General features: G+C 48.5%; 2 protein-coding genes across 7 annotated transcripts in view; one reads left to right on the plus strand and one right to left on the minus strand.

Moving 5' to 3' along the window:
• The window catches only part of b4galnt4a (beta-1,4-N-acetyl-galactosaminyl transferase 4a), a 121453-nt gene extending 115654 nt beyond the window's left edge, over positions 1 to 5799 (minus strand). Inside the window, exons 1-2 of one of the 2 annotated variants that reach the window (XM_047333534.1) lie at positions 5209 to 5799; positions 4972 to 5174 (exon numbers count right to left, since the gene is read on the minus strand). In XM_047333534.1, the coding sequence (XP_047189490.1) occupies positions 4972 to 5113 (142 nt within the window). In that variant the 5' untranslated portion in view covers positions 5114 to 5174; positions 5209 to 5799. Of the gene's footprint in view, positions 1 to 4971 lie in introns of both variants that reach the window. The other variant, XM_035642108.2, reaches the window with a different exon arrangement.
• Positions 5800 to 5826: 27 nt separating this feature from the next.
• Positions 5827 to 25365, plus strand: LOC118315101 (immunoglobulin superfamily member 22-like). Of its 5 annotated transcripts, none has more exons than XM_035642103.2 (30): positions 5827 to 6641; positions 7095 to 7134; positions 7270 to 7359; positions 8488 to 10698; positions 11919 to 12705; positions 13915 to 14169; positions 14430 to 14564; positions 15300 to 15436; positions 16971 to 17070; positions 17214 to 17250; positions 17536 to 17704; positions 17955 to 18068; positions 18321 to 18483; positions 18980 to 19092; positions 19349 to 19511; positions 20271 to 20555; positions 20638 to 20762; positions 20992 to 21133; positions 21435 to 21642; positions 21715 to 21803; positions 21900 to 22202; positions 22419 to 22592; positions 22693 to 22821; positions 22906 to 23202; positions 23295 to 23383; positions 23489 to 23681; positions 23844 to 24146; positions 24231 to 24379; positions 24500 to 24680; positions 24771 to 25365. In XM_035642103.2, exons 6-30 carry the CDS (start codon positions 13986 to 13988, stop codon positions 24836 to 24838), a joined length of 4050 nt encoding a protein of 1349 aa, XP_035497996.2. In that variant the 5' UTR covers positions 5827 to 6641; positions 7095 to 7134; positions 7270 to 7359; positions 8488 to 10698; positions 11919 to 12705; positions 13915 to 13985; the 3' UTR covers positions 24839 to 25365. The 5 variants fall into 5 exon arrangements, with proteins under 5 accessions (XP_035497996.2, XP_035497997.2, XP_035497999.2 ...); XM_035642104.2 differs by having other exon boundaries at positions 5827 to 6231; XM_035642106.2 differs by having other exon boundaries at positions 5827 to 6231; positions 7274 to 7359.
• The last annotated feature ends 826 nt before the right edge of the window (positions 25366 to 26191 follow it).

The raw sequence follows: 26191 nt of genomic DNA on the forward strand, positions 1-26191 counted from the left end.
GCTTCTCCTAAACGGAAGCAATCTTTACAAGTAGCACCACCCAGCTGGGTTCGTGCGTCCCATGGTTTACCTTGCCCACACCACTTTGTTGATGCAGACGTGCAGACTGCACCTACGCTGGGACTCGGCGCTCCTACAAAAGCAGCTAAATTCAGCTCCGTCAGAAGCACACCAAAAGACATACAGCACAACTGTCTCAGAAAATTGCTTTCTACTAAGCATGCCGGTTGTTCTGTTTGTTTCACTCTTTGTTCTGTTCTTGGCTCTCGCAATGACAAATTAAAGACGGTGCACGTGGGCACAGAACAGCTGCATTATTCACAAATCGGAAAAAGGTAGCGGACGAGATTAATCGTCGCATGAATAAGTGATAACGTGAAAGGTGCAGTCTATGAGCGCACACACACACACACACACACACACACACACACACACACACACACACACACACACACACACACACACACACACACACACACACACACACACACACACACACACACACACACACACACACACACACACACACACACACACACACACACACACACACACACACACTCTAAGGTGGTGTCTGTTACAATTTTGCTTCCAGAGTGGTTCTGGGCGAGGTAAAGCTGACCGACCGTGAGAACCACAAGAGCTAAAATTAGGGAAAGTGACATCAGAGGGCATGGTAACCATGACAGCAAGGCAGCCGGAGGGTGTTGCTGCTAAGATACAACAACAAGCCAAATCCTCCAGTCGGATTTGATACTGAACTGCAACTGCTGGATAGAATACCCAGGAGTGTGACTGTGAATGTGTGTGAGTGTGAGTGTGAGTGTGAGTGTGAGTGTGAGTGTGAGTGTGTGTGTGTGTGTGTGTGTGTGTGTGTGTGTGTGTGTGTGTGTGTGTGTGTGTGGGGGGGGGTTCTTTAAGTCAGAGTTACCTTAATACAAATTGAGACTGCATGCGATGTCAGCCTTCGAGTGGTTATTTAACACATCCAAGCTTCCTCAAAACCTTGTTCTTGACAAAATAAACTCGTCAAAAATTTCCCACCAGTCCACCACCACGCGCCCCCACCCCCTTGGGTTTTCTCTGTAGGCAACCAAGCAGCCGCTCTGTGGAGGACCCCTGAGACGTCCCCGTCCTCCCTGATGAAATGAAGCGCATGTGTGAAATTGTGCACCATTTTACAAAGATATAGGTAACGTGCTGTATTTGTGTGTTTGTGTGGGGATGGCTGGTTGTATGCATGTGTGTGGTGTGTGTGTGTGTGTGTGTGTGTGTGTGTGTGTGTGCTTGCACATGTGTAATCATAGTTGATCAATAGGGGCCTGTATGCCGCAGCCAGCCTCCTCCTCCTCCTCCTCCTCAGTGGACCTGTTGATGCTGGAAAACAGGGGGGCTGTTGTACAACTGGGTGGCCGCATAAATGTGGCACTCATCAAATATGCACCGCAGCGCTGCCTGCCAACACACTTCCTCATTGAAATTCTGATTAAATAAGGCCAGTCTGGCCAGTGTGCAATCTGAAACTATTAAATCATACCTCTTTGGCTTCCCCCAACATCCCAGTAACAACACCTACCTTGGCTTTAAAGAAGATGTGAATTAATTGCCCCAGGAAAAACACGGGACGATCAAAAAAAGTAATGTCGCTCTATTGCTCATAGTTCTGTGATAATATTTCTCTGACTGGCCTATTCATAAATAAAACACATATTTATAAATGACAGATATGAGCTGTGTGAGGAAAATAAGTTTCCTCTCTGAGGCCATTTGCTTTTTCAGGATAGGAAGTAAGTTCAACTTTTGGTTTTGTTAAAAATCTGCAGTCTGTACTTGAAATTTTTTGATATTCCTCACTTCTCAAAAATAATGATCATGTGCACGGTCATCATCATCCTGAGATTAGTTCCGCTCCCCTCCTGTCTCTCCCTTTTCTACTTTCTACAAAAATCACAAAGAAGGGGTGAGTGAACTGAATCACCGCTCAATCACGGCAGCTCCATCCTGTGCTGAATAATTTAGGGGCAGAAAACGATGGCTCGCTTCAGTACGGCTGTGTGGCGAAAACTCTGAGCGATACTCTGACAGCCGCTGAATCAAATTGACCCCATGACACCTCCGTGCCATCGATTCGTTGCATACAAAATCAAAGTGCTGTATTGATGGCTACGATGTGACTTCATGCGAGTCATGCAATGTCATGGCCGGAAGAGAGAAAGAACATAAAGAATTACCAGCAAGGTAAAAACACAAGCATTCCTCTTTGAAGCTGGGTCAAGGCAAATAACAGCTGGCAAAGAGTGTGTTTCTTTCACACACTGACTCCACGGTGTGATTTTTCCAATTTCCACAACCAATGCAGTCATGACCACGTTCCCATATTTGTGTGTCTTTTTGTCGCTCTACCAGGCCGACACTGAGGACTTCCAAACACATTGCTGCGAAAGGCGGCAACAGCAGTTGGTGGATTTAATGCACACACACAAAAAAAAAGCCCAAATAAGAGGAGAAAGCCACTGCAAACTTACATAAACAGGGTTTCAAATAATTCAAAAAGATATTGAAAAAGATATTTATGGAGGGAGTAAATGTGTTGAGCGCATTTGTTGAGATACAAACGGTGAGAAGCATTGAACACGTTCAAGAGCGCGTTCGTTTGCCATGTAGGGCTCCACTGAGAAGGCTATTCCCCACGTCTCCACGTCTCCGCTGCCGCATCATGGCGACAGCAACGATCAACACGGGAGCACACGGAGGTGAGTATAGAACTCAGTTTGAAACACCACCGCCCGCCAACCGTCTCCGACGCGCTCCCCCAAATCGTTTTTCACAATTAAATGGACGCGGCCTCAATGGGGCACTTTATGCCAAGATGTTTATATTTCTCATAAGTCGGCTGGACGCATGCCAGCGAGACATTAGCGGATGAAGTACGAGTAGCGTGTGCTCGCTGAAGGAGAAGGAACTTGGCTTAGGTCTCATGTCCTCCAAAATGGGGATAAGCGGAATGGAAGTTTGACAAATTGTCATTTCATAGGCAAATAAAAGGAGGGACAAAAATCAAATGGCTACCTGCCCCCGTGCACCTCGGCACTGAGAACCAATGACGGCTCCATGTGTGGAGAGAGAAACACTATACCAGTTTGGTATGAATATTTACACACTTCATAGAGCCCCATATTCCAGTAATGGCTACATCTCACTTAGAAACTGCTCGGCGCGAGAGGGGACATGTTATTCAAAAGAGGTTAAGTGAGTTGACCTGCTCAGATGCCTGCCAAATGGAAGACAGTCAATTAGACGCACAGCACATGGCAACAGCTTCCCTCCTCAACCAGACGGCCGCTGCAGCCGACGACGAGTCACAAAAGGCGGACCACAACGCTGCATCCTTAAAATTGATGAACGCGGTAATATCAGACAAAATATCTCTGTGATGAACGAAAGGCGACCTGTCGAGCTCTCGGGCAAGTTGCACAAAATCAGCGGGGCTGCAAAATCAGCAGGGCTGAAGAAGGCACGGCGCCATTGTATGGAGTCACCTGCTCATTACATCACCTTCAGTGTTTGCACACGTGGGAATGGATAATGTAACATGAACCGGCCTGTGCAACGTAGCCCACCGCAGCCCCTGCAATGACTTCTGCTTATGATGTTCCACTTTTCTTGAAACAAAATAAAGCAAGAGATGTTGCTTCATCAACGTAGAATACCCTCCCTCAACACGAACCCACAACTCACTTAGCTGCAGTTGCTGAATGCAACAAGCCCCGGAAGTGACCACCTTCGAGGCCCCGCCGTGTTATTAAAGCCCCTCATCATCAGAAAACTGACTCCAGTAGTCAGTTGCTGGAAGGAAAAAAAAGACCCCTCACGGCTAAGATCAGAGACAATAAAATGATCCCTGTGTGCGTGTGTGCGTGTGCCTGTGTGTGTGTGTGTGTGTGTGTGTGTGTGTGTGTGTGTGTGTGTGTGTGTGTGTGTGTGTGTGCCTGTGTGTGTGTGCGCATGTGTGTGTGTGTGTTTGTGTGTGTGTGTGTGTGTGTATGTATGTGTGTGGCGTATACGCTTCAAGGACATCATATTCACTGCTGGGTATCACTTTACACAGACAGCTGCAACGGACAGAGTACACCACCGGCCCATGTTAGATGTGTGGTAGGTGATGGTGCACTACAATCACCAGACACCTTTTTTCATCAGCATTTGTTTTTTCATTGATAGATTTTCCTGTGTAATACTAGAATCTAGCATCATCGTCCGATACAAACGGACACTCGTGCCGAACGCAATCAAAGAACCTTGGTAATAACAAGCATCTCAGCTGCAGGTGGATATCTGTCTGTCTGCCCCCCCCCCTCCCTAATATGTTTTTTTCACAAGGGTGACTGGCAAGCCTGTGACCTCTGAGGCCACCTTCCTGAAAAGCCCTTTGATTATTAATGTTGAAGGCGGCGTGCCCTGGCTTTTTCGAAACTTGGCTGCCCCCCCCCGACCCCCAAAAGACCACGGCGCTCAGTCTTTTCTTAGCCCGGAGACGATTGTTAATTCATGAGACTTCCTTCTTGTGGAGTATCTCTTCCGCACACCAGCGATACAACTCAGAAGCGAAAGTCCGTGGGGCAGATTATGTCATAAATTGCAACTAACAATATTTGTATAACAACCTTATTTACACTGACCTCCTGCGTGAGTTATAGAATCTTTCCCCCCCTTATATGACTTATGTGGTGAGTTCGTGGCCTTATGGCATTATTAATCGCCCGTGATGTCACCTCAATATTCCTGCAGGAGCTCTGGTGACTTGTCTCCCGAGGTGTCACCACAGTATTTTCACACATTAAATGTCCTTTCAAATGGTCTTAGACGACTTTTATGTTCTCATCCATCAGGCTCCAAGACTAAAGACCCCCCCCCCCCCCCCCCCCCCCCCCCCGGACAGGTGAATCCACGAGGCTCCGTGTCAGGACCTACCTTTGCCGTAGTTGAAGTGGAGTCTGATGGTCTTGCCCTGGTTGATGTGCAGGTAGGTGAACCACACGGCGGAGGTGAGCAGCACGAGCAGCAGCAGGAGCTTGAACTGCTTCCGGATCTTCTTCACGGGGAAGCGCAGCATCCTGGCTCGAACATCCTCCGGTGGCCTCACCCGGTAAATAGAGAGAGAGAGAGAGAGAGAGAGAGAGAGAGAGAGAGAGAGAGAGAGAGAGAGAGTCCAAACGGATCCCGCAAGGTTTGTCTCTGCTGCTGCTGCTGCTGCTGCTGTTTGTGTGTGTTTTCTCTGGCTGTGCCGACAGGGCAACCAACCTCTCCCCCCCCCCCACCACCACTCCTCCTCCTCCTCCTCCTCCTCCTCCTCCGGTCACAGCGATGGCATTCCAGGGCAGCCCTGCGCGGAAACACGGGGGAGCGAGCAACTTACTGAGCGAGTCTCATTGCCCCGGACGATGGAGCCCGTCGCGTCCTCAGATCCGAGTCCCAGCGCCTCTGTGTCGCTCATTGCGCATGGACGCAACCCCGCGGTTCCTCCAGCACCACCACCACCTCCTCCTCCACCACCACCCTCCGCGGGTGGCGTGGCTTCCCCCGGCAGGCGGGCAAAAGGGATCGAAAGCCGCAGTTAAGTTCAGCTAAGAAGCGCGTGTCACCCGGGTGGACAAAATAGCAGTCTGGCGCAAGATAATCTGCGCAAATCCTCAAGCCCGGCTCGTTATCGAGCGGATCATCCCTCACAACGTATCACAGAGCATCAAAGAGTGAGAGGACGAAGGAAGTTTCCGTGTGGGTGTGTGTGTGGGGGGGGGAGAGAGAGGTGCTCCGGTCACCCCGTCCCGCGGAGTGGGGTGTAATTTAAACGATGCCTTCCCGTCCCGTCGGAGAAACGTGACACGGAGCTGCGTCTATTGTGACCCGCGGCTGGAAGCTGACACTCTCTGTGGCTCTTTCGGATGGAGCGCGCTTTGGGTTTTTTCTCCCCCGGTAGAAGGAAGGAGGGGCGATCAGCTGTCATCCTCCCCCTGCTGCTGCTGCTGCTGCTCCTCCTCCTCGCACTCGGCTGCCAGGTTCGACGCCGCGCCGCGACGGGCGGACGTTGGAAAGGTGTAGATGGAGAACCGCGGTGGCTCCATGGCGACGGAGGGGTTGTTAGGTAGAGAAATGCCCGGATGCGACTTTACAACTGGAAGGGTCCGCCGAGCGGATGATTGCTCCCATGTGCTCGATCGAGGCTCACGGCAGGTGCATCGTTTTTTTTTTTGTTTGTTTTCCTGTATCCAATTCTCCCCCTGAAGTGCCCGAGTGTCCGAGATACGATCTCAAACAGACAAAAAAAAGGACCAGCAAATCCGGATGAAAACAGAATCTACAGACACCGATAACGTGTTTGCTGCTGCCCCGTGTTGTTATTCTGTCATGAGCTCTCTCTCCCGGTTAAAACGCCGCGATAGCATCGTCCGAACTCGCTCGTCACCGCGCGCAGGGAGAAGGAGGAGGAGGAGGAACAGACGGCTGAGCTCCAGCAGAAGAAGAAGAAGAAGGCGTCTCGGCGGCGAGCTGCGACGGAGCCGGGGGAGAACATGTTTTGGGTTTTTTTAGCTACAATGGAGCACGCATAAAGAGAGTATCCTCCTCTCGCTGCACACAGCGCGGTACGCCCATCAATTGAACATCTTTGACGCTGCAGGAGCAACCTAACCTGCGCGGACGCGGCGTCCAATGGCAAGCCCGCGAAGGGCTGCGAGGGGGCGGGACGACGAGCGAGTGGTGATCCGCCCGTCCAATAGCCGAGCGCACAAGCCTATGGGAACTTGTTAGGCCCCCCTCTCCTCCTCCTCTTCCTCCTCCTCCACCACCCCTTCCCCCCTTCCATTCAGTCCCCGCTGTCAATTCGATGAACAATGATAAGTCGTTTTCTGAACAAAAATACAACTACTGCTGCAATATGGGCCATTATCCTCCCCCTCTCACAGGATAAATGAGTGAGCAAGGCTGAAAAGAACTAACTGTGCACACGAATTATCCTTTTGTGTAATTAGTTTTGGGAGTAGAAAGTTCAAATGAGTATTTATTTATTTATTTATTTCTTGTCATGTTCTCCCCAGGTACATTAATTTCCCCATCCTGAAATCACCAAAACAACAGGTAATGTATTGTATATTATTTTTTACTTCAGTCTGATATGTAAGAGAGTATGATTTAGATACTTCATAGATTTGTTTTAATTTGGAGGCTAAAATCATAATGTTTAATGTGTGCTTGTCTGTGTTCGCCGGCCAGCAAGAGCGCTCGGCTGCCCCCCTCTGGTCAAAGACAGAAGAGCAATGACTACATCAAGTGAGCCTTCAGTAACCTCGTCGTTAAAGCAAGGTTGGTTGTCTGTTATGGGGCAAAATACATGTAGAGAAATAAGTTGACATGCTTTTTTTTCCATCTCACCATCCACCAAACTATACTTTAGGATTAGTTTCGCAGATTATAAAAACCACACCCAGGTTTACCTTCTAATATCACATTGGACAAAAATGCATCCAACATGTGGTTTATCCCCCACTTTAATACATGTCCAATCATCCAGCTGGAGCTGCATGGTAAGCTATGAGAATGTAGATAAAGGGATCAAAGGACTCGCAACCTGGCCCCCACAAGAGTATGACCTCAATTTAGTTTGTCCCAGGCTGTGCCTTCTGAATGTGTCGGACTACAACAATCCGTAATCCCCTGTCCTCCGTGGATTAATAATGTAATCTTCGGAGCAAACATTGTGAGCGTAGATGAAATGCTTAAGGTATATTCACCACGGGCCGTATTGAAATGAATTGGTTAAGTGAATGACCTCAGCCAAACATCATTTGCACTGAACCTAAAAAAAAAAAAAAAAAAACCTTCACAGCACTCACCTTCGTTGGGCGGTTGCTGGGAAAACTGAAGGTATTTCATCACACACACATCAGACACACATCACGCACACGCACACACACACTGGGTTTGAAAGTCATCCAAAGCATTTGATCAAATAGTTTCATGCACTGTTTTGTGTTTTTTCTTCTTTCTTTTTTTGTTCTCTCTCCTGGCTGCAGGACATCATTGTGCCTTTTGAGGTCCTGATTCCTTTTTATGTTTGATCGTCTGACTTGTTTTTGTCAAAGGGAAGGCAAAAACAACCCTGTTTTCTGCTCAGTCAGTGAACCTGATTTTCAGCCTCTATTTTCCTCTTGTTATTTTCTGTTTCATCCGAGGGCGGGCGGGCGTCCAACGCACAGCGAGGGACCTGCACTGTTTTAACTTTGCATTAAAGGTAGACAGAAAGTTTCACACGCTGCACGGCTCCATTTATTGGCGCGTAGCAGAAGGATGAGGCGTAAATTGGCCAAAGGAAAGGTTTTACACTATCCGAACCACTTTCACATTCAGCTGCATGTCTTCTGCAGTTTAAAATTTATCTCATGTTCTCTCTCTCTGTCTTACCCCCCCCCCCCCTCTCTTTCATGCCTGCAGAAAACATTTGGCACCAGGGTCCATGCCCCCCGGGGGATCCCGGCGTTTGAATCCAGGGGGGAGTCGGTGTGCGGAGGAATGATATGGACAGAGAGAGGGTGTTCAAGGTGGGGGCTGGGTGGAGGTAGAGGAGCTGCAGCCTGATGGGGTCTTGCAGAGACGCTGCCCACAGGGGAGGAGTGAACGCTCAGCTGTCTGAGACAGGTGTCAAAGGGCGGGGCACTGAGGTTGTGATACCGCCGAGCACAGCCGAGGGGCAAAGGCACCGCTGAGGACTCAGTATGCAGAGGGCATCAGCGCAGAGGCGCGACGGTGTTTGCATTTTGAATAGATAAGATGTGATTGCAGACAAGAAAGAGACGAGAAACTGGCCTCTTCATCGAGGCTGCCACAGTTTTAATCAGCAATTCATCTGATTCAAGACACGCAAGCTTCCCAAACTTTCCCTCCTGTGACTAATCCAACAGCTGCTTGTCTTTCTCGGTCCATCTCTGCCCGTGTCTCCGTCCCCTCCGCCTTCCTCTCCTTCAACGTCCTGCAGACCTCTAACCTTCCTTCTTTTCTTTTTTTTCTTCTGGGCAGCACAGCAACCTGCAGGCTCTGATGAGAAGTCTGAGCTAAAATGTCACAGGGATTAAGGGGGTTTTGCCTCCTGCATCCCACCAGATCAGTTATGGCTGCCCCTCCTCCCCGAAACAGGTGCGGAGCGGCATTTTCTCTCTCAGTTCCTCTGTGCCCTTATTGAATTTTCCTTCTGGGGAAATAACATTCCTCCGTGTTTACGGATGAGTAAGGAGGGAAACAGGAGTCGGGGAGAGGCGAGGGCAAGGGATGAAGAGGAATGAGGAGGAGAGCAGATTGGAGATGAAGAGAGATAAACCGAGGGGAGCACGGATCAGGGGAGAGGAGAAGATTCTTCAGGAAGAGAAAAAAGTGTTTCTACAGTTTTGTACAGTGGGACTATGCCTCGAATTCGATTGTAATGGTAGAAGTGTTTAAAAAGTTATAGTTTCATATGGTAAAAGTCGAATTTAATAATTTCTCCTTCCAGACACACACACACACACACACACACACTTTTCTGCAGCTGTTTCTTCAATAATACAGTTAGACAGATATGAAAATTGGATGTCTCCGGAGATGTCGAGGGGTTTTACATCACGTAGTTTCAGCTGCTGCCATACAGAATATAACATATTATGCAGGGTTCTCTTTCTGTCTGCGCAAAGTTAAGAGTAAGGAGCCCAATCACCCACATGGGTGACCCTGCCCATCTGCAGCAAAGGACACATCAGACCTTGTCAGTGGTGTTGTGCTCTGTTATCGTGAGCAGATAAAGTGTCTAAACACAGTAACGGTACAAAAAGTGTTCTCAGTTAAAAAGTGTTTTTGTTCTGAGGAGACTGTCCCGACGAAGTGGGCATCATCGGAAGACAGAGTGACTTTTGTCGACAAGCCTCGACAGCCTCTTTCTCCAAGCAGCGATTGGGTTCGTCGCAGGGCCAGCGAGAAAGCTCAGACATCTGAGACCAACCGTTGTAGTGTGTCACGGGTGTGTCCGTCATCGAGATCGAATGTCCATGCTTGGCCTCATTCTCAGATTCAACAAATGACGGGAAAGAGCAAAAAAAGAAAAATCCATCCAAGTCATTCATTGTTCTGTGCCGTGGGTGTAAATGTGCCAAGACAGAAATCTAGGTCATTTCTCCATCATTAGTATGCCAGCCAGGTGTTGCGCAAAGAGGATTAAAGGGAAGTAATGCCAACGGGGCTCTCTATGTCCTATCTCTCCTTCTTTCTCTGTATCTGTCTATCTCTGTCGGATTCAAACAAAAACAATCACACTCAGGAGCTCCTGCTGTCATCTATGAGCACCATATCCATGACAAGTAGTCCCAACTTGCAGTAAAACACGCATGCATCACCCGACTCTGATAATTGAACAAGGAATATTTCCCACATTTGAATTCTGACACTGTGTGAGATCGTGAAAGTGCTGGGGCCAAGTCGGTCTCCCCTGTGACTTGCTCCTCCCAGAGAACATCGTATTCGAGTCGGTGAAGTAGCGATGTTGTATTTATTCCAATTTCCAAAAATGAGCTGGAAGCATTGCCTCGACGTGGAAAAGCCCCTGATTAGCCCCTGGAGAGGTCGATGACAGGGAGGAGGAAGTCTTCATGATGGAACCCCAGCCAATCACGATGTACTTCAGTGAGTTGAATATCATCAGTTAATACTATGACAGCTAGGTGTGATTGTTAATATCATCATCATTCATGTGATAAATAAGCATATATTTTTTTCTGTTGTATCTTTCCTTTTCTACACCAGCTCGTGTCATTAATGCACTAAAAGTAGATTAAAACTCAGTAGCTGCATGTCACTGTATGTATCAGTAGCAACATGAAGTTGGTAAGGATCAATTGTTAACTACTGACTGTAGGTCATTAAGACTTATCCAACAGTGATTTAATTGTGGTCTGATTATCTTCAAATTTATTCTTAAGAAATGAATCTAACTGACAGTTCTCCATTTAAAGTTACGTACTGTATGTATTAATTGGCAGTGTCCTGGTTTGCTCTTTTGATTGTTCCCTCATTGGATTGTTTGGACCTGATTCCAAAGTGTTATCAAACTAAAGAATAAAGCACAAAAATAAGATGATAACTAATGATGACACCAATTCAATTCAATTCAATTCAATTTTATTTGTATGGCGCCATATCACAACATACCTCGTCTCAGGGCACTTTACATAGTGAGGTCAATATTACGATATTACAGGGAAAACCCCAGAAATCCCACAATGAGCAAAGCACTTGGCGACAGTGGAGAGAAAAAACTCTCTGACAGAACCGGACTCAGTTGTGAACACAATACGACTACTGAGAAAACTCGACCAACACTGTCGGTGTTCGCACAAGGGTGTTAATGGCGTCTGACAAGGGAGGATTCACTGTGAGATGGGTGTGAATTATGAAAAACCAAAGTCAGTGTGAAAATATAACGTGTCCTGGAAAATACGAGGATAGAGAATATTATTTGAAAAAAACTATTAAAAAAACCCATGTCACACAAAAGGTATGTGTTGCAATCCCACTTCAGGTCTAACAAAATTAAAAGAGCAATCTGTGAAGATCTGTGCGACTACAGTCAGTTTTCTTTTCTAAAACAGCTATGGTGTCACACTTGAATAGAAATGGACCAAAAGTGAATTAATAAAACAAATTAACCAAGAATAATAGACCGATTTTTAGCCTCTTCAAAAGAAAAGAGAATGGCATCCAGTGGAGCGTGTACAACCGCCAAGGCCAAACAATCCTAAAAATACGAAGGAAAAGGGAAGTAGTCTGAAATTCTGCAGCAATTTATAGATCTCAACACCATAAATATGTCTGATTTCTTTTCTTTTTTTTACATTATCATCTAGGTTGCACTGGCAGCGGGAGCAGCAGGAGCCGATGTGTGGACGGGGAACCAGGAGGAGGACACACAAGGGCAGGAGCTAGAAAGGAAACGGGGGTAGATTTTTGAATAAGTCCAAAATAGGAAAGAAAGCATGATATACGAAACTGTGAACGCAAGATTAGATTTGTCTGAGCAAATCCCCACCTTCATAACAACAGCCTGGTCCAGTGCCGGACAGGCTCACGACAGATTGTGTGAAGGGCACCAGGGAGTACACACAGGGTCACACACTAGCAGTGAATGATGATGTATAATTCATGCAGCACGGTGGAATTGTGAAATGATGCATTTTTTGTAATGCTGCACTGAGGCCTCTGGAAAAATAAGATGTGCCTCAAGAGACGGAGCCTGCTAGAAAGTCTCCATCACCACAGGCCCTTTGGAGAATGTTGACGTGGGGAAAATACGGGTCGACCTTCAAAACGACCGACCTGTGGGAAGCGTCATCAAGATGATTTCATCCAGCCCCTGCACAGGCACGGCGAGGTCCCTGAACACACCAGAGCCTTATTTGTCCAGAGACGGGACACAGCAGGTGTCGAGGCTGAATGCCCGGTGCCTCGGCTCATCCACCAAAAAGGGAGCCAAAGGAGTCAGAGGAGACCGGGCTGCTGCAGGATCACGCCGAGAGGGGAGCGGCGTGCGGACTGGGAGCATCATAAGAGGAGACATTTGGGCTGGGAGCAGTTGAGCCGGAGACCTGGAGTGCAGGCAAAATCTGTGAGGGAGAACAGGCTCTGCTGTAGCAAGTAAGTTTGGTTGTCTTGTTTTTTCTTTCTGAAATACTAGAGCCAAATAATTTTGCAATTTGCCAGGCTGGATACTCTGAGGCTCAGAGAGAGGGAGAGACCAAGGACGCCGAACAAAGAGGCCGAGAGGGAAGGGCAGGCAGAGACGTGTTCTTGTGTTTCACCTGCAGTGAGACGTCGCTTCAAGTTACTTGCTGCTCCTTCAGACTGTAGTTGAACCATCAAAGAGTTCGGTCGCCGCAGTCGCTTACAAAAACCCAACTTCCTTTGGGTTTAACCTCAAAGTCGACACAACAAAGTAGTTCACCGCCCCCGACACGAAGCGTGTTTGCTGCAGGAAGCAAAGCTCACACAAATGGTTTTTCGGGGATTTACATTTTTCTATTTAGACACTAATCTTGTGGTTTATTATTTCTTTGGCTCGTAAAGTGAAATGTGCATTTGCCTCTCTTTTTTTTCACCAGCTTATAGATATAGATGTCTTTATATCAGTGTGTGTGTGTGTGTGTGTGTGTGTGTGTGTGTGGGGATCTTTTTCAGTAGGTACAGTGGGTGACATATTTTTCAAAGAGATGCTCATGCTTGGCATTGTGGATTTACACATGTGTCCGACACTCTTCCTTCAGCCAGGGGTAGTATATGCATTCATCATATGCAGGCAAAGATGCACATGCGCGCCACTCCACAGCTTGACCGGACGCGAGAGAAGCAAATCCAAATCAGCAGCAGGAGAGGAAGAGCTCATCAGCTCATCCGTGGCACAAGCACAAAGCTTGATCTCACACAGCAGTCGTGTGAATTGCCTTTTTTTAATTGAAACGTTGAACGGGCCTGTCTGAGGCAAAAGGGCTATTGTTGTCACCGTGGAAAGGAAGACGACAGAGCAAGGGGACGAGCAGAGCAAGGGAGGTGAGTTTCAGTAAAAACAAAATTGGAGCGTGCTTCTGAAAACACAAACCTAATTACCAGCGAGACAGAGAGGAGATGTGTGTGTGTGTCCCATCACACGCAAGCAGACGCGAGGCCAGGTTTGCATCTGAACATCCTCTTTCGCTGTCCGAGTATGCAGCGCAGGATATTATCTGTGTCAGTGTGTGAATTTAGAGAGGACAGTTAGTATTGTCCTGTGCCGCGCCGGCCCACTCGAATCAGGGGTCATTGTCTGCCCCTTGCACAACAATCATTTCACATCAGTCTTTGTGTCATCAGGCCAACAGCCGGGCCCAGATTGGCACCAACTTGACATCATCAACATCATCATCATCATCATCATCATCAACATGGCAGCAGAGCTCCTCCAGGCCACCGGGGGCAGAAGGGAGCAGATGGAGCAGCAGATGATGCAGGTGTCCTCCTCCTCCTCCTCCTCCTCCTCCTCCTCCTCCAGCTCTTCCACTTTCACCTCGTCTACAGGCTCCAACAAATTGCGAAAAGTGTCCCAGGGCTTGCCAAGGACCCTGGAAGGTTTGAATTATTCATCAAGAGCGTATAATCTCCCCATCTGCCTTGTAATGGGATTTATCAATGGAGTTATCATTACAGAGAGGATGTATCATTGATGAATATCAATAGAGCATGACGTTTAAGTGACATTCTTAACAGTCCCACTGTTTAAAACACTATTTATTTTTTCTAAATTCTAAACCTTTAAAGTCATTTTCATGTAAGTCTGCTGTTGCTTAATTTGCCTGATTGTGATGTGCGTGTCCTCGACACGCCCTCAGAGCACTCGGGGGTTCAGCGCAGGGCCTCGGCCCTGGTGGAGTCCTTCAGCCAGGTGCAGAGAACCCCCCAGATCCCCAAGGGAGAGTCTGTCCCAGATTTCGAGGAGAAGCTGCGGCCCATCACTGCCCAAGAGGGTGAGGTGAACTTCTCCCCCCCCCCCTCTCTCTCTCGGGGTGCCTTGAAAATTCCGTAAATGCCCTTTGCATCCCCTCATATCTCTCTTCACATCACATTAGAAACAACCGTGAGCCCTTGAGACTGTGCGAGAACGACAGTACGTGCAAAGCTAATTTTAGATCCCTGCCCGCAGTTTGCCTAGAAACCTCAGATGACTAAACTCCACTGGGAAGTTAAAAAAAAAAGTTTTCTTTAAACTTCAGATAACAATTTGTCTCTCGGGGTGTGAGCAGGGTGAAGACACACAGAGCACAAAGACACTTAAATAGAGTTTGTGTGATGCTCGTGACCTCCGCCGAAGAAAACCGTGGCTGCTTCTGTTGAATACAAGTACCCGTTCTGTGTAAACTATGGGTTCTTGAGCCTTATTCGCCCTGGCTCTACCTGTGAATTATAGATTAAGGGGCTTGTAGAAGAAAGCCTGTCACAATTTTCGCAGAACTCTGCGGAGAAGCCACAGCATTAGTATTCATGGGCTAAACGGCGGCTCTCTGGTGTCAGAAGGAAAACAGGGAAAGGCAAGAGAGACAGAGTAGGTTGATCTGATCCGCATTAAACATGCATCATCAGTCCTCTGGTATCTTTAAATTGTTTTGGGCTCTTCCTAAGAAAAAGAAACCCAGTTAGTATTCTGCCTATATTCCCAAGCAGATATTGGGCATTGACCCGATGCGTCTCCGTGTCACCCATAGGCGACGGTGCAGCGTTCAAGGCCAAAGTGACGGGGAATCCCCGGCCCAGCGTGAGCTGGGAACGAGCCAGCGGGGGCCCGCTGCCCGAGGCAGCGAAGTCTTTCTGTGACAGCATCAACAGTCAGCACGTGCTCAAGGTTTGACGACACGAATACGTAGCTCGACGCGTTTCCTCGCCGTTGTGAAAGGGATCTCGCTTTGGGGAAGGAAACTCGAGCCTGTGATTGAAGAGAAGATGGAACAGTCAGCCACAACGACGTCGAATCTGGAGCCACTGGACTCGGCTGTAGCTCCTTGAAGACGTTTCACCTCTCACCCGAGAGGCTTCTTCTGTTCTGAATATGTTGTGGCGAAGCCCCCGGGTATTTAACCTCGCTGAATTAATTAAAGCAGGGTTAAGTGCCTGGGTGTCACCACAACTTACTTTGAACTGAACAAGCCTTCTTGGATTAGAGGTGAAGTCCAGTTGCTTCTGCTGTAACGCCCTTTTTTTATAGGATTTGTATTATTATTATTATTATTATTATCATTATAAATAGTATGTAGTTTTGTTTCGTTAAGATTCAACTTGCAGAACTCGGAGGCAGGTAAAGGTTTATTGAATTAAAGGTTTATTGAATTAAAGGTCTTTGAACTGGCTTTAAGATAAGACAAGATGAAATTCACCTTTTTTGATCCACGTAGGGGAAATTCAAATTTGACACATCAGCACAGAAGTGTAGCAGCACAAGGGGAATAAGAAATGAAATAAGAATAGAGAACTGAATCTAAGGCAAATGAGATAAACTAGAGAGACTACAATATACAATAACAAATACTGCACACAATAACAATTACAGTGCAAAGACTGCTTTTGTGCAATTTGAAAATACAAGTTGTGCAGTTTTAGATTTGCATTTTAAGATTTGCTTCTGTGGTGAGGACTTGGTAGTGGGTTAAGGTTCTGACTGACTGGACTGGAGAGTCAGGCGGGACAGGGACAAAGATGTAAACCGACAGGGCTGGAGAGACCTGACTTGACTTGGGGTTCGAGGCTATAGTTACGGGGGGGTTTGTTGGACAGCGGGACAGTCAGGTCAGGCGATCGACCAGGCGGGATTCGAGTCAAGAAGCCGTGGCCAGCGGACAATGGATTTAATGAATGAATCCACCTGCATTTAAACCGAAATATATCTCCCAAAAATGACAGCATATGGTCAAAATGCTTGGCCTCCAGACTCTTGCACAGAGCGGGGCAGCTCGACGGGCCCTGACATCTCGGTGTTGTCTGCTCTGACAGCACACCGTGCATCAGGGGGGAAAGTGGATTGGAAGAAAAGAAGAACTCTCTCTGATCCTTTTATCTATAACCACTCTGGAGTGGATTTAGCGCTTTCTCTGAACCAGCCGGGGAGCTTAAGTGAAGCCTAAATAGCTATTATAAAGCAATTAACTAGTGGGTGCTGACATATGCATCTCCCCTTGCCATCTGCTTCTCGGGTGAGGGATGACTGTTGACGGTGCTAAATGTCTGCCGTGTAGCGTGACACTGCCTCCCTTTGATTTAAATAAGTACTGCATTGGGGTTTAAAGTGTCCAGACAACATAATGAGTTTTAAATGGTCTTATAGTGTAATAAGCCATTTAATTAAATTTGATTTAACCTCCTAAATCTGTGTCCTCCACCTTTAGATCAAAAGCTTGGCCCTGGACGATGCTGATGTCTACAAGTGCATCGCTTCCAACGAGCACGGCGACGCCACTTGCTCCGTATCCCTCGCAGTTACCGAGAGTGAGTGTGCCAATTTCCTGCAACATGTAGCGCGAACCGCTCCAGTCCCGACAGTTGTTGATAAGCTTCCGTCGTGGTTTTTTTGCGTGCAAGTTTTGTCACTCGGATGCCGCGCATGAAAGTTTGCCTGTCTTTGTTTCCAGACCCAGCGTTGGATTTCAAAAAGATGCTGAAGAAGCGGTAGGAGCACGAGCCTCGTTGTCTGATAGCAACCGTGACGCTTCAGAAAAACCTGTCAAGGTTTGATGGAGCGCTCTCTGATCCACCCTCAGATCCCCCCCTTTTTTTTTCAATGCATCCAGAAATATCTACAGGATGGGATTTAAAGAGCGCCACCGTCTGCCACAGAGGCGTTTGAGCTGTCATCACACATACATAGACACCTTCAGATGCAGTGTCAGACATGCATACAAACACACACACATGCGCACTCATTGTTTCTCATCTGCGGTCTTCTCTTTGCAGCGTGGGGAAAAGAGAGGAGAGGAAGCCGCCCACAGAGGAGGAGATGTTGACGATCCTGGCTGGAGCTGACAGGAAGGACTACGAGAGGATCTGTGCCGAGCACGGCTTCACCGACTTCAGAGGCATTCTCAAGAAGCTGAAGGAGATGAAGAAGAAAGTGGAGGTGGAGGTGGGCCTGTCACACTCGAGAGTGTGTTTTCTCATGCCACAGGATCACATCAGGCTGAGAAAAAGGGTTGGGGATGTGATATGGAAAAAGAGAGAGCTTAAAAATAGGACAAAAGAAGGTAAAAAAAAATGAACTATCCCTCAACACAGCCAGTCCATCACATGACCGCGCTCAGGTCCGCTAATGTGAGGATGGGAAAAAATGCTTTTGGTTTGTTTATATGCAAATGAATGTTTGATTATTTTACCAGATGGTGCGCGTGTTAAAGCCCCTGGAGGACATCAGTGCCAAAGTTGGCACCAACGTCGTCTTCGACACCGTCTTGGAACTGAAGGATCCAAACATCAGGATGCAGTGGTTTCTGGTAAAAACATATACTGCATGCTGTAGTCTCAGCCGGGGAGCGGGAGGGCCAGTGGTTTGATAAGGGGCTCCTCGGGGTGGCGTATCAAAGTGTCCGAGGGCAAGATACTGAGCCCCCAAATGGCCGTGTGAATAAATGTGTGTGTAAATGGGTAAAATGGTTCATCTGTGATGTAGAGCAGCTTATATAAATGCAGAGTGCATTGACAATTCACCGTCCCCCCCTCATCTCGCCGTGTCATTTACCACCCAGGGCACGGAGCTGCTGCGGATCCAGTACTCTCACGAGAAATACGAGGCGAAGCAGATGGGAACCAAGCACATGCTGTGCATTTCGAGCGTGGGCCTCGGGGACACGGGCACCTACGCTCTGCAGATCGGACACAAGAGGCTGTCGGCCAGGCTTAACGTCACAGGCGAGTGCAGAACGGGAGTCAAGTCCTCCCCACCGACTTGCCTGTAACTTAAAAAGACAGTGTCGCCATCGATCGCCTCCACCCACTCTCAGTGTCACTTCCACTGTTTTCCCACACGCTGTTCCTCTCTCAGCACCTGAGCCATGTGGCGTTCAGGACTTATTAGACTCTCTTACAGACGGGGACAAGCTTGATATGAGCATAATGACCTGCAGATCTGTGCTGTGTTTTTTCCAGTCATTGTCAGTTCCCGCTTCCGATTGTCATCTCTCATTTCATCATGATAGACAAAATGGTGACTCTGGAGCCTTGTGGTAGTTGTCCCATGTGTCTCTGAACACCCACATATCAAAGCTCCGATGTGTGTCATGCCAGACCTCTTGTGCAGCTCACAGTTATTTGGCATGGTATAATTTTTTACGTGAGGTGCCTCTCATGATTCAGTATTTGACATAATAACAAAGCCTTTTTTTTTTCTCCCCCATCTTCCTTTCAGATGAACCTTTGAAATTCCTGTCCGACTTCAAGCCGAAGAAAGTGACAGAGCGCCAGACTGCCGTGTTTGAGGTCCGTCTCTCCAAGAGGACAGATGCGCCGCTCATCTGGAAGGTTTGTATCCCGACACAGAAAGACAAATTGAAGGGACCTAATCACACTTTTACAGAATCATCTTATATCCCATGTAGGAGATGATATTCAGAAATGTCTTCTTTGAGATTTTGGCATCTGCAGTAGGTTACTTGGATGAATAGAACAAGAAAACGCTGCCAACAGTCCATGAAAATATGATATTTCAGGGCATAAGAAGATTCACACTATCACGGAAATCGTTTTCCCACAACCCTTCTCTTGGGTGTTTTTCCAGGTGCGGGGAAAGGAAGTAAAAAGGGACGAAAAGTTTGATGTGACCTTGTCCGACGACGGTCGGACCTACACCCTGAAGATTAAGGACGTGAAAGTCAGTGACACCGGAGACTACGCCGTCAGCATCGGAGACCTCACCGCCACCGCGCCACTTTTCATCGAGCGTACGGACAAGCGCGGGGCTTCACTGTCATATTTTTTTTTAATGTTTTTTTTTATTATGCTTTGTTTTGTTTCTCCCAGAGCAGCCGTGTCTTCCTCTTTTAGTGGAGCTAGCAATTCTGAGGGAACAAACCTCCCCCCTCGGACTCAGTGGAGATGAGCAGATCTCCGTCCCCTGAGATTGGAGGCTTCGTTCCTTCATAGCCGCGCTGAACAACATCATCGTCCCTCTATCTTCCAAATGAAGACGTGTGGGCAGTGTAATAAATTCTCCCTCCGAGCGCCGAGTTGAAAGTAATCCATCCAAATCCCTCTCCACAACACGTTATTATGCCTCTGTCTAACAAGATGTTTACTTGCCCGAGGTGCAGGCTGGGGCATGTAAATATCTTGCAAGGACACGCGGGCCGTCCTCCGAGGTCACAGGAACGGAAAGCGCAGTCACTGGGGTTGTGTTAATTACAGTGAGCCATGAGTTTTCATCTTTCTTCTTCTTTAAGCATAATCCAAAAAATGAAGGTCGACTGTATTCGGCGAGACTGAACATGAAGAAGAAAGCTGATTGTGGACGTGGGCACGCAATTAGTTTGTGAATACTTCAACTCTATGATTACGTTTTAAATTTTTGATGCGATTGAGCTCAATGTGTTTGTAGGACATCATTTGGAGTGCGTCGTGCAGCTGAAGGCCACAAATACCCTCAAAATATCTCCCTTTCACTCTTTCTCAGTCTTGTCTTTTCTTTCTCATTCTTTCTCCAGGGATTCCCATCCACTTCACCAGCCACTTGAAGAGTGTCAGCGTGCGGGAGAGAGGTAAGGCCCACCTGGTGTGCGAGATGAGCTCCAAGGACGTGCACGTGCGCTGGCTGAAGGATGGGCGCGACGTCGCAGCGAGCCGCCGGCACATCTTCGCGCGCGAGGGCAGGAGGGCAGAGGTCACCGTCGAGGACTGCGAGCTGACGGACGGGGGAGAGTACTCTGTCGTCTGCACTCAGGACAATGACACGCACGAATATGTCACATCTGCCAATCTAACCGTGGATGGTAGGGAAAACCGTCTGTCTCTGGTCATCTGACTGAGAAATGAACTCAGAAAGTCAATACGCTTTCTTTTCCGTCGCCGCAGAGCGCTTTGCCTCCGTGAAGAGTGGCCTGTCAGATGCTCAGTGTCGGACAGGCTCCCCCGTCGAGCTGAGCCTTGTGCTCGATGACGAGAAGGTGGACGGAGTGTGGCTGAAGGACGGAGAAGAGGTAAGAGATCCAATTAGAGGTGATGAAAATGTTGAATCTGAAATGCACAACCCGTCTGTCAATGACTGACTTTGGTCCTTGCCCTTCTTTCCCTCAATGTCAAACACTTGATACTAAGTGTGTGTGTGTTTTTTTTTTCAGATACTGTCATAATCCCCAAAAACATTTGCTCTACTTCATTGCCTCCGTTGGCGACTCAATACAAAGAACAGTGTTTGTTTTCTGACAGGTTTCCGATCTGAGTGGGGTTCAGGTGGTCAAACAGGGAGCCGTCCACAAGGTGCTCTTCTCTGGTGTGACTCATGCCCACGAGGGCAAGTACACCTTCAGAGCCAAGGGGGCCGAGAGTGAGGCTGTGCTCACTATCGCAGGTCAGTGTGTGTGTGTGTGTGTGTGTGTGTGTTTGTAGCTTTACATTAGTATATGTATTCAAAAGTGGAGCAGATACTCACTGGGACAAGTTCCTGCCACCGTCGTAGAGTTGAACATGCAAGTAAATGCGAATTCTGTCACTTTTACTGTGCTTGTGTTGAGCTTGTTTGCCACAGTGTCTTTTTTTGACCACTAGGAGTCGCCAGACATCTTGTGATTTTACTGGAGCTACCGAACTCATAGTGTATCAAACAATCAATAGAAAACCGACCCGGGCGCATGTGAACTCTGTTTCCCCAGACCCCCCAGAGATTGATTCTTCCGCGCTGGACTTGTTGGGGGCCCGACCCGTGACTGTGAAGGCGGGACAGACAGCCGCCATAAAGATCCCCTTCAGAGGCAAACCGCCGCCCAAGGTCACCTGGTACAGGGACGGGGTTGAAGTGATGGAGGATGAGAGGACCAAAGTGGAGAGGACGGCTGACAGCACCTCCCTGGTGCTCAGCAGGTGGGTGAGCGGATTAAGATCGCACAAATGAAAAGTACCGATTTCTGAATATTTCTCCTCACCTTCTTCCAGATGTGTGCGAGAGGACAGCGGTGCAATCATGCTCCGTCTGAAGAGCGACTGTGGCACCGCCGTCGCCAACCTGCATCTGAACGTGATTGGTGGGTGACGACGCGTGTTTTCGGAAACCAAAGCTGAAGCAGTTTTTGACCTGAAATACTCCAACCCAGGTTTTTTTTTACCACGTTCTCGTCTAGATCGCCCAAAGCCGCCTCAGGGGAAAGTGGAGCTCCTCGAGTCGTCAGGACAGTGTGTCAAAATGAAGTGGAAGGCTCCCCGGGACAACGGCGGTAAGCAGGTGACCAGCTTTGTGATCGAGCGGCGGGCGGCGGGCAAGAAGTCCTGGACCAGGGCTGGCGAGGTGGACAGCGGCACCACCGTCTTCAGTGATGACAGAGTGGCGGAGGGCCAGGTGTACCAGTATCGCATCCGAGCCGTCAACGCCGAGGGAGTGAGTGAACCTCTGGAGACGGAGGAGGTGCGCGCAGGAGAGCCCGTAGGTGAGAGCTGACTTAAAAGTATAAATGATCAAAGTCCTCCCTCAAAAAGTGCGTCAGAGAGAAATATTTTCAGAGGTTCCGAGGTTAGTCTCGGGTATTCACCAACACTGTTCTCGTTGTTGTTTCGCCTCCTTGTGATTATCATCACCCATTAACATAATAATCTCATTTTGAAACTTCAACACCCTCCGTTGTTCATTTCGCTGAATTAACCAGAGCCTCCAGGCACCGCGTCCCAGCCCCAAGTGTCCGACGTGACCAAGAACACCATGACGGTGAGCTGGGCGCCTCCGGCCCGCGATGGAGGAGCCCCAGTTCTGGGCTACAACCTGGAGAGGAGGAAGAAAGGCGGCAGCATGTGGCTGCAGGTCAACAAGGAGCTGCTCACAGGTCAGACTCGGCCCCCCTCATGTCAAGCCGTCATGTTTCCTCGTCCATGGCAAACTGCTGCGAACTGTGTCCCCGTGTGTGTGTATATTTTTGTGTCCAGATACAAATTTCAAGGTGGACGGGCTGGTGGACGATGTGGAGTATGAATTCAGAGTCTCCGGTGTCAACAGGGCCGGAGCAGGATGCCCAAGCACCATTTCGAATGCAGTGCTGGCCAAAGACCCAATACGTGAGCCCCTTTGGCCGCCTCCTTCATTTTGCTTCCCCGTCCAACTATCCCACAATTAAAGTCCGCCTTTTTCTCCCGCTGTAGGTGCCCCCGGCCTGGTGAGGAACCTGTGCGTGACTGACTCCACAAACTCCTCCGTCTCTCTGAGGTGGACACCCCCCGAGCACGGAGACGAACCCTCGGGCTACATCCTGGAGGTGCGCCCCGCAGACGCCAAAGAGTGGATGAAAGCGTCCAAGTTCCCCGTCCCGGGTACGGCCTTCACCGTTGGAGGACTTCAGGAGCGGATGAAGTACCACCTCCGCGTCCGGGCTGTCAACGAGGGAGGGGTGGGGGAGACCGCTGAGCTGTCGGAAGGCGTGTCGGCCATGCCTCCACCTGGTAATGCGGCGGTGTTCTCTTGTAGTCTCCTTCGTCCCCTTTACTCTCTTTTGTTTACTGCTATTTACCATTTTGTTCTTCTTCACACTCAGTGGCGCCCAGGTTTGACCTCCAGGGAAAGCTGAAGAACCAGATGGTGGTCCGAGCTGGAAGCACACTTTGCCTCCACCTCAGCTTCACTGTAAATCTCCGAGAAGAATCAAGCAATGTTCCGTCGGGCCACATGACCTGCACGAACTCGCACGCGAGTACTGTTACAGGCCGATTCTCTTCCTCCCCCTCACAGGCTTCACCTCCTCCGGTGGTAACCTGGTCAAAAGATGGCGTCCTCACCACAGGAAAGGAAGTCATTACCAAGAGCCAGGACAACTCCCGGTTCGTCATCTCCTCCTCTGAGCGATCGGACTCTGGCGTCTACCGTGCCCACCTGAAGAACGACCACGGGGAGGCTCACTATGACGTTAGCGTGAGGATCACAGGTCAGTGACAGAGGCTATTTTTCTCCTTTTTGTACTTTCTTAATGGTAATTTACTGTATTTTGACAAACAACTGATCACTTAAGAGGGGTTTGCATTTCTGCAGCTGCTTCCATGGTACTTACATCAATGCCATTTATTGCGCGCTCACCCCCTTTCATCAGACTTTCCTCGCCCCCCGAAGAACCTCCGCCTGGAGGAGGAGGTTCCGGGCACGGCGACCCTGCAGTGGGACCACTCCCCAGACCTGTCCGACGACAGAGAGGGAGCCCACTATGTCATCCTCAAACGAGACTCCGGCACGGCCTCCTGGTTCACCGTGGCCGAGCGCGTCTTCAGCAGCCGGTACGCGGTCACGGGGCTGCTCCCCGGCAGGAAGTACCACCTCAGGGTCGTTGCGCACAACTCTATCGGGGCCAGCGATCCCTTGGACACCAAGGAGCCTCTCATCATTGCCAAGGAAAAAGGTGAGCGGTTTTCCACGTTATTCAATCATCATTTATTACAATTATTGCGAACAGACGTTTAAAATGTGTCTCTGTTCACATAAGAGTGCATCAGCAGCCTTCGGTTGAGAGAATACACCTTGCCGCCGCGTCAGGGGAAGCCTTCTTTCCTGCTGCCGCTCAAGGACCACGCTGTTCGCCGGGGACACGACTGCACCATGAGCTGTGCCTATCAGGGCATGCCGACTCCACGGGTATGAGCGACGCGTCCGAGCATTGATCATCGACATTCTATGTGAACTTTTCTTTGCCTTTTGATGTCATCTCCTACCCACCAAAGTGATAACGGTGTGTCCGTGGTTGCCCCTGCGCAGGCCTGCTGGTACAAAGGCGAATCCAAGATCTCTGACTGCCCTCGGTTCTGGCACAGCACGGCCAACGGGGTGTGCACCCTGGTCATCCCCACCTGCGCAGCCAAAGACGGCGGAGAATACACACTGGTGCTGGAGAACACTCTGGGGGTGGCCGAGTGCTCCTGCAGCCTGGTGGTCTTTGGTAAGAGTTCAACCACTAAACTCAAAAAACTAAAACAAAACTTTTTATTGTGCTTTAGCTGACAATTCTTTATGTCCATCGTGTTTCCAGACAAGGACGACATGGGTCTGCTGGAGAGTCTGACCAACCAGGCGAACAAGGAGAAGCTGATTTTGTAGGAAGTCTGCTTGAGCTGCTGCCACGACAGATTCCCTTTGCTCGCCTGCTGACCTTAAGCTGCATGCCACCGACAATACGTTTTGAGGTTTTGGACGTCACACAATAAAGATGTTTACTGACTCAAATTTCAGATTTTGATTAATCAAATATAATTTGCAGTTTTCAACTTGCCTTTACTAATTACTAATTGGTTCTGGCAATACATCAAGAGACCACAAGAGGTCAGACTCATTCTCATCTTTGTGTAGGGCTTTTTGCTCCAAAAGCAGATTAATGTTTGGTCTGATGCTTTGCTTTCTAAAAAGCAATCTCACTTTAATCTTTTCTCAGAATGAGTGTGTCTCCACACACAATTAAAAATAAATAAACCTTTTAATACACAGTCCACAATCACACTGCCAATATGGCGGTTTGCTGCAATCTATGCAAGTAAATGAATCTAAATGTCACTCATGCCGTCTCGCTTTCCCCAGTTTGTCCTGGTGTTTTCCACTGTGGAAGAAAAAAAAAAATGCCTCGAGATGTATTTCAATTAAAGAAGGAAATTATTTCCACCTTCCCCAAGAGAGTGCAGTGCAGTACAGTGTTAGTGTGTGACGCATTTGTTCCTTATTTTCTCTGCAATGCAATATATTATTGTGTTTGAAATGAAACAAAGAGGTCAAGGTGTTGACCCCCAGCTTCTAGGGCGTTATCGTCCACATCAGAGGAGTTGTGTAGGTGCTGGGGCCCTTTTGTCAAACAGTTTTTAAATCTGAAAAAAAGAAAGCAGTTATATTTAATATTCGGTTGCAGTTCCTTTTAAGGTCTGACTCTTTCCCGATGTCGGTGTTTTTCGGGAACTTTTTGCTCAGTTGGACAGAGTTGTGTAGGACTCAACATTGCTCATCCAATATGATATATATATATAATATAATTGTGCTATCAAATTTTATTTGAACCTTTTGATCCTGAAAGTCCATTTTAACCTCACTCTGATTGTTCATTTCAAATCCAATGTCTAGAATCAAAACAAAAAAAGTGTCTTTCCATCTGCAATATGCGCGATGGCTTCCGTGCGACAGCGTCTCCGTCCCCGAGTGGTCTGCTACATCCTGAGAGGGTCGAGTGTGGTCCGATGCTGAGCTGCCAGACGGACACATGACCACCCCTCTTCTCCCTGACGTCACAATGCTGGCTCCCACAGAACCCCATTTCTACAGAGCCACCGAGGGACCGGCAGAATCCCTTTGCCAGGTTCAAATCAACCAATCAGCGACTCGCACTGAACCGACGTCACTGGTACCTTCCGCCTCTTCACCGCTCGGCTGAAGCACAATAAGGCGGAAGTAGTGTGGAGTAAAGGCCTGAAT

This window comes from Scophthalmus maximus, chromosome 7 (assembly GCF_022379125.1).
Source record: "Scophthalmus maximus strain ysfricsl-2021 chromosome 7, ASM2237912v1, whole genome shotgun sequence".
Taxonomy (NCBI): domain Eukaryota; kingdom Metazoa; phylum Chordata; class Actinopteri; order Pleuronectiformes; family Scophthalmidae; genus Scophthalmus; species Scophthalmus maximus.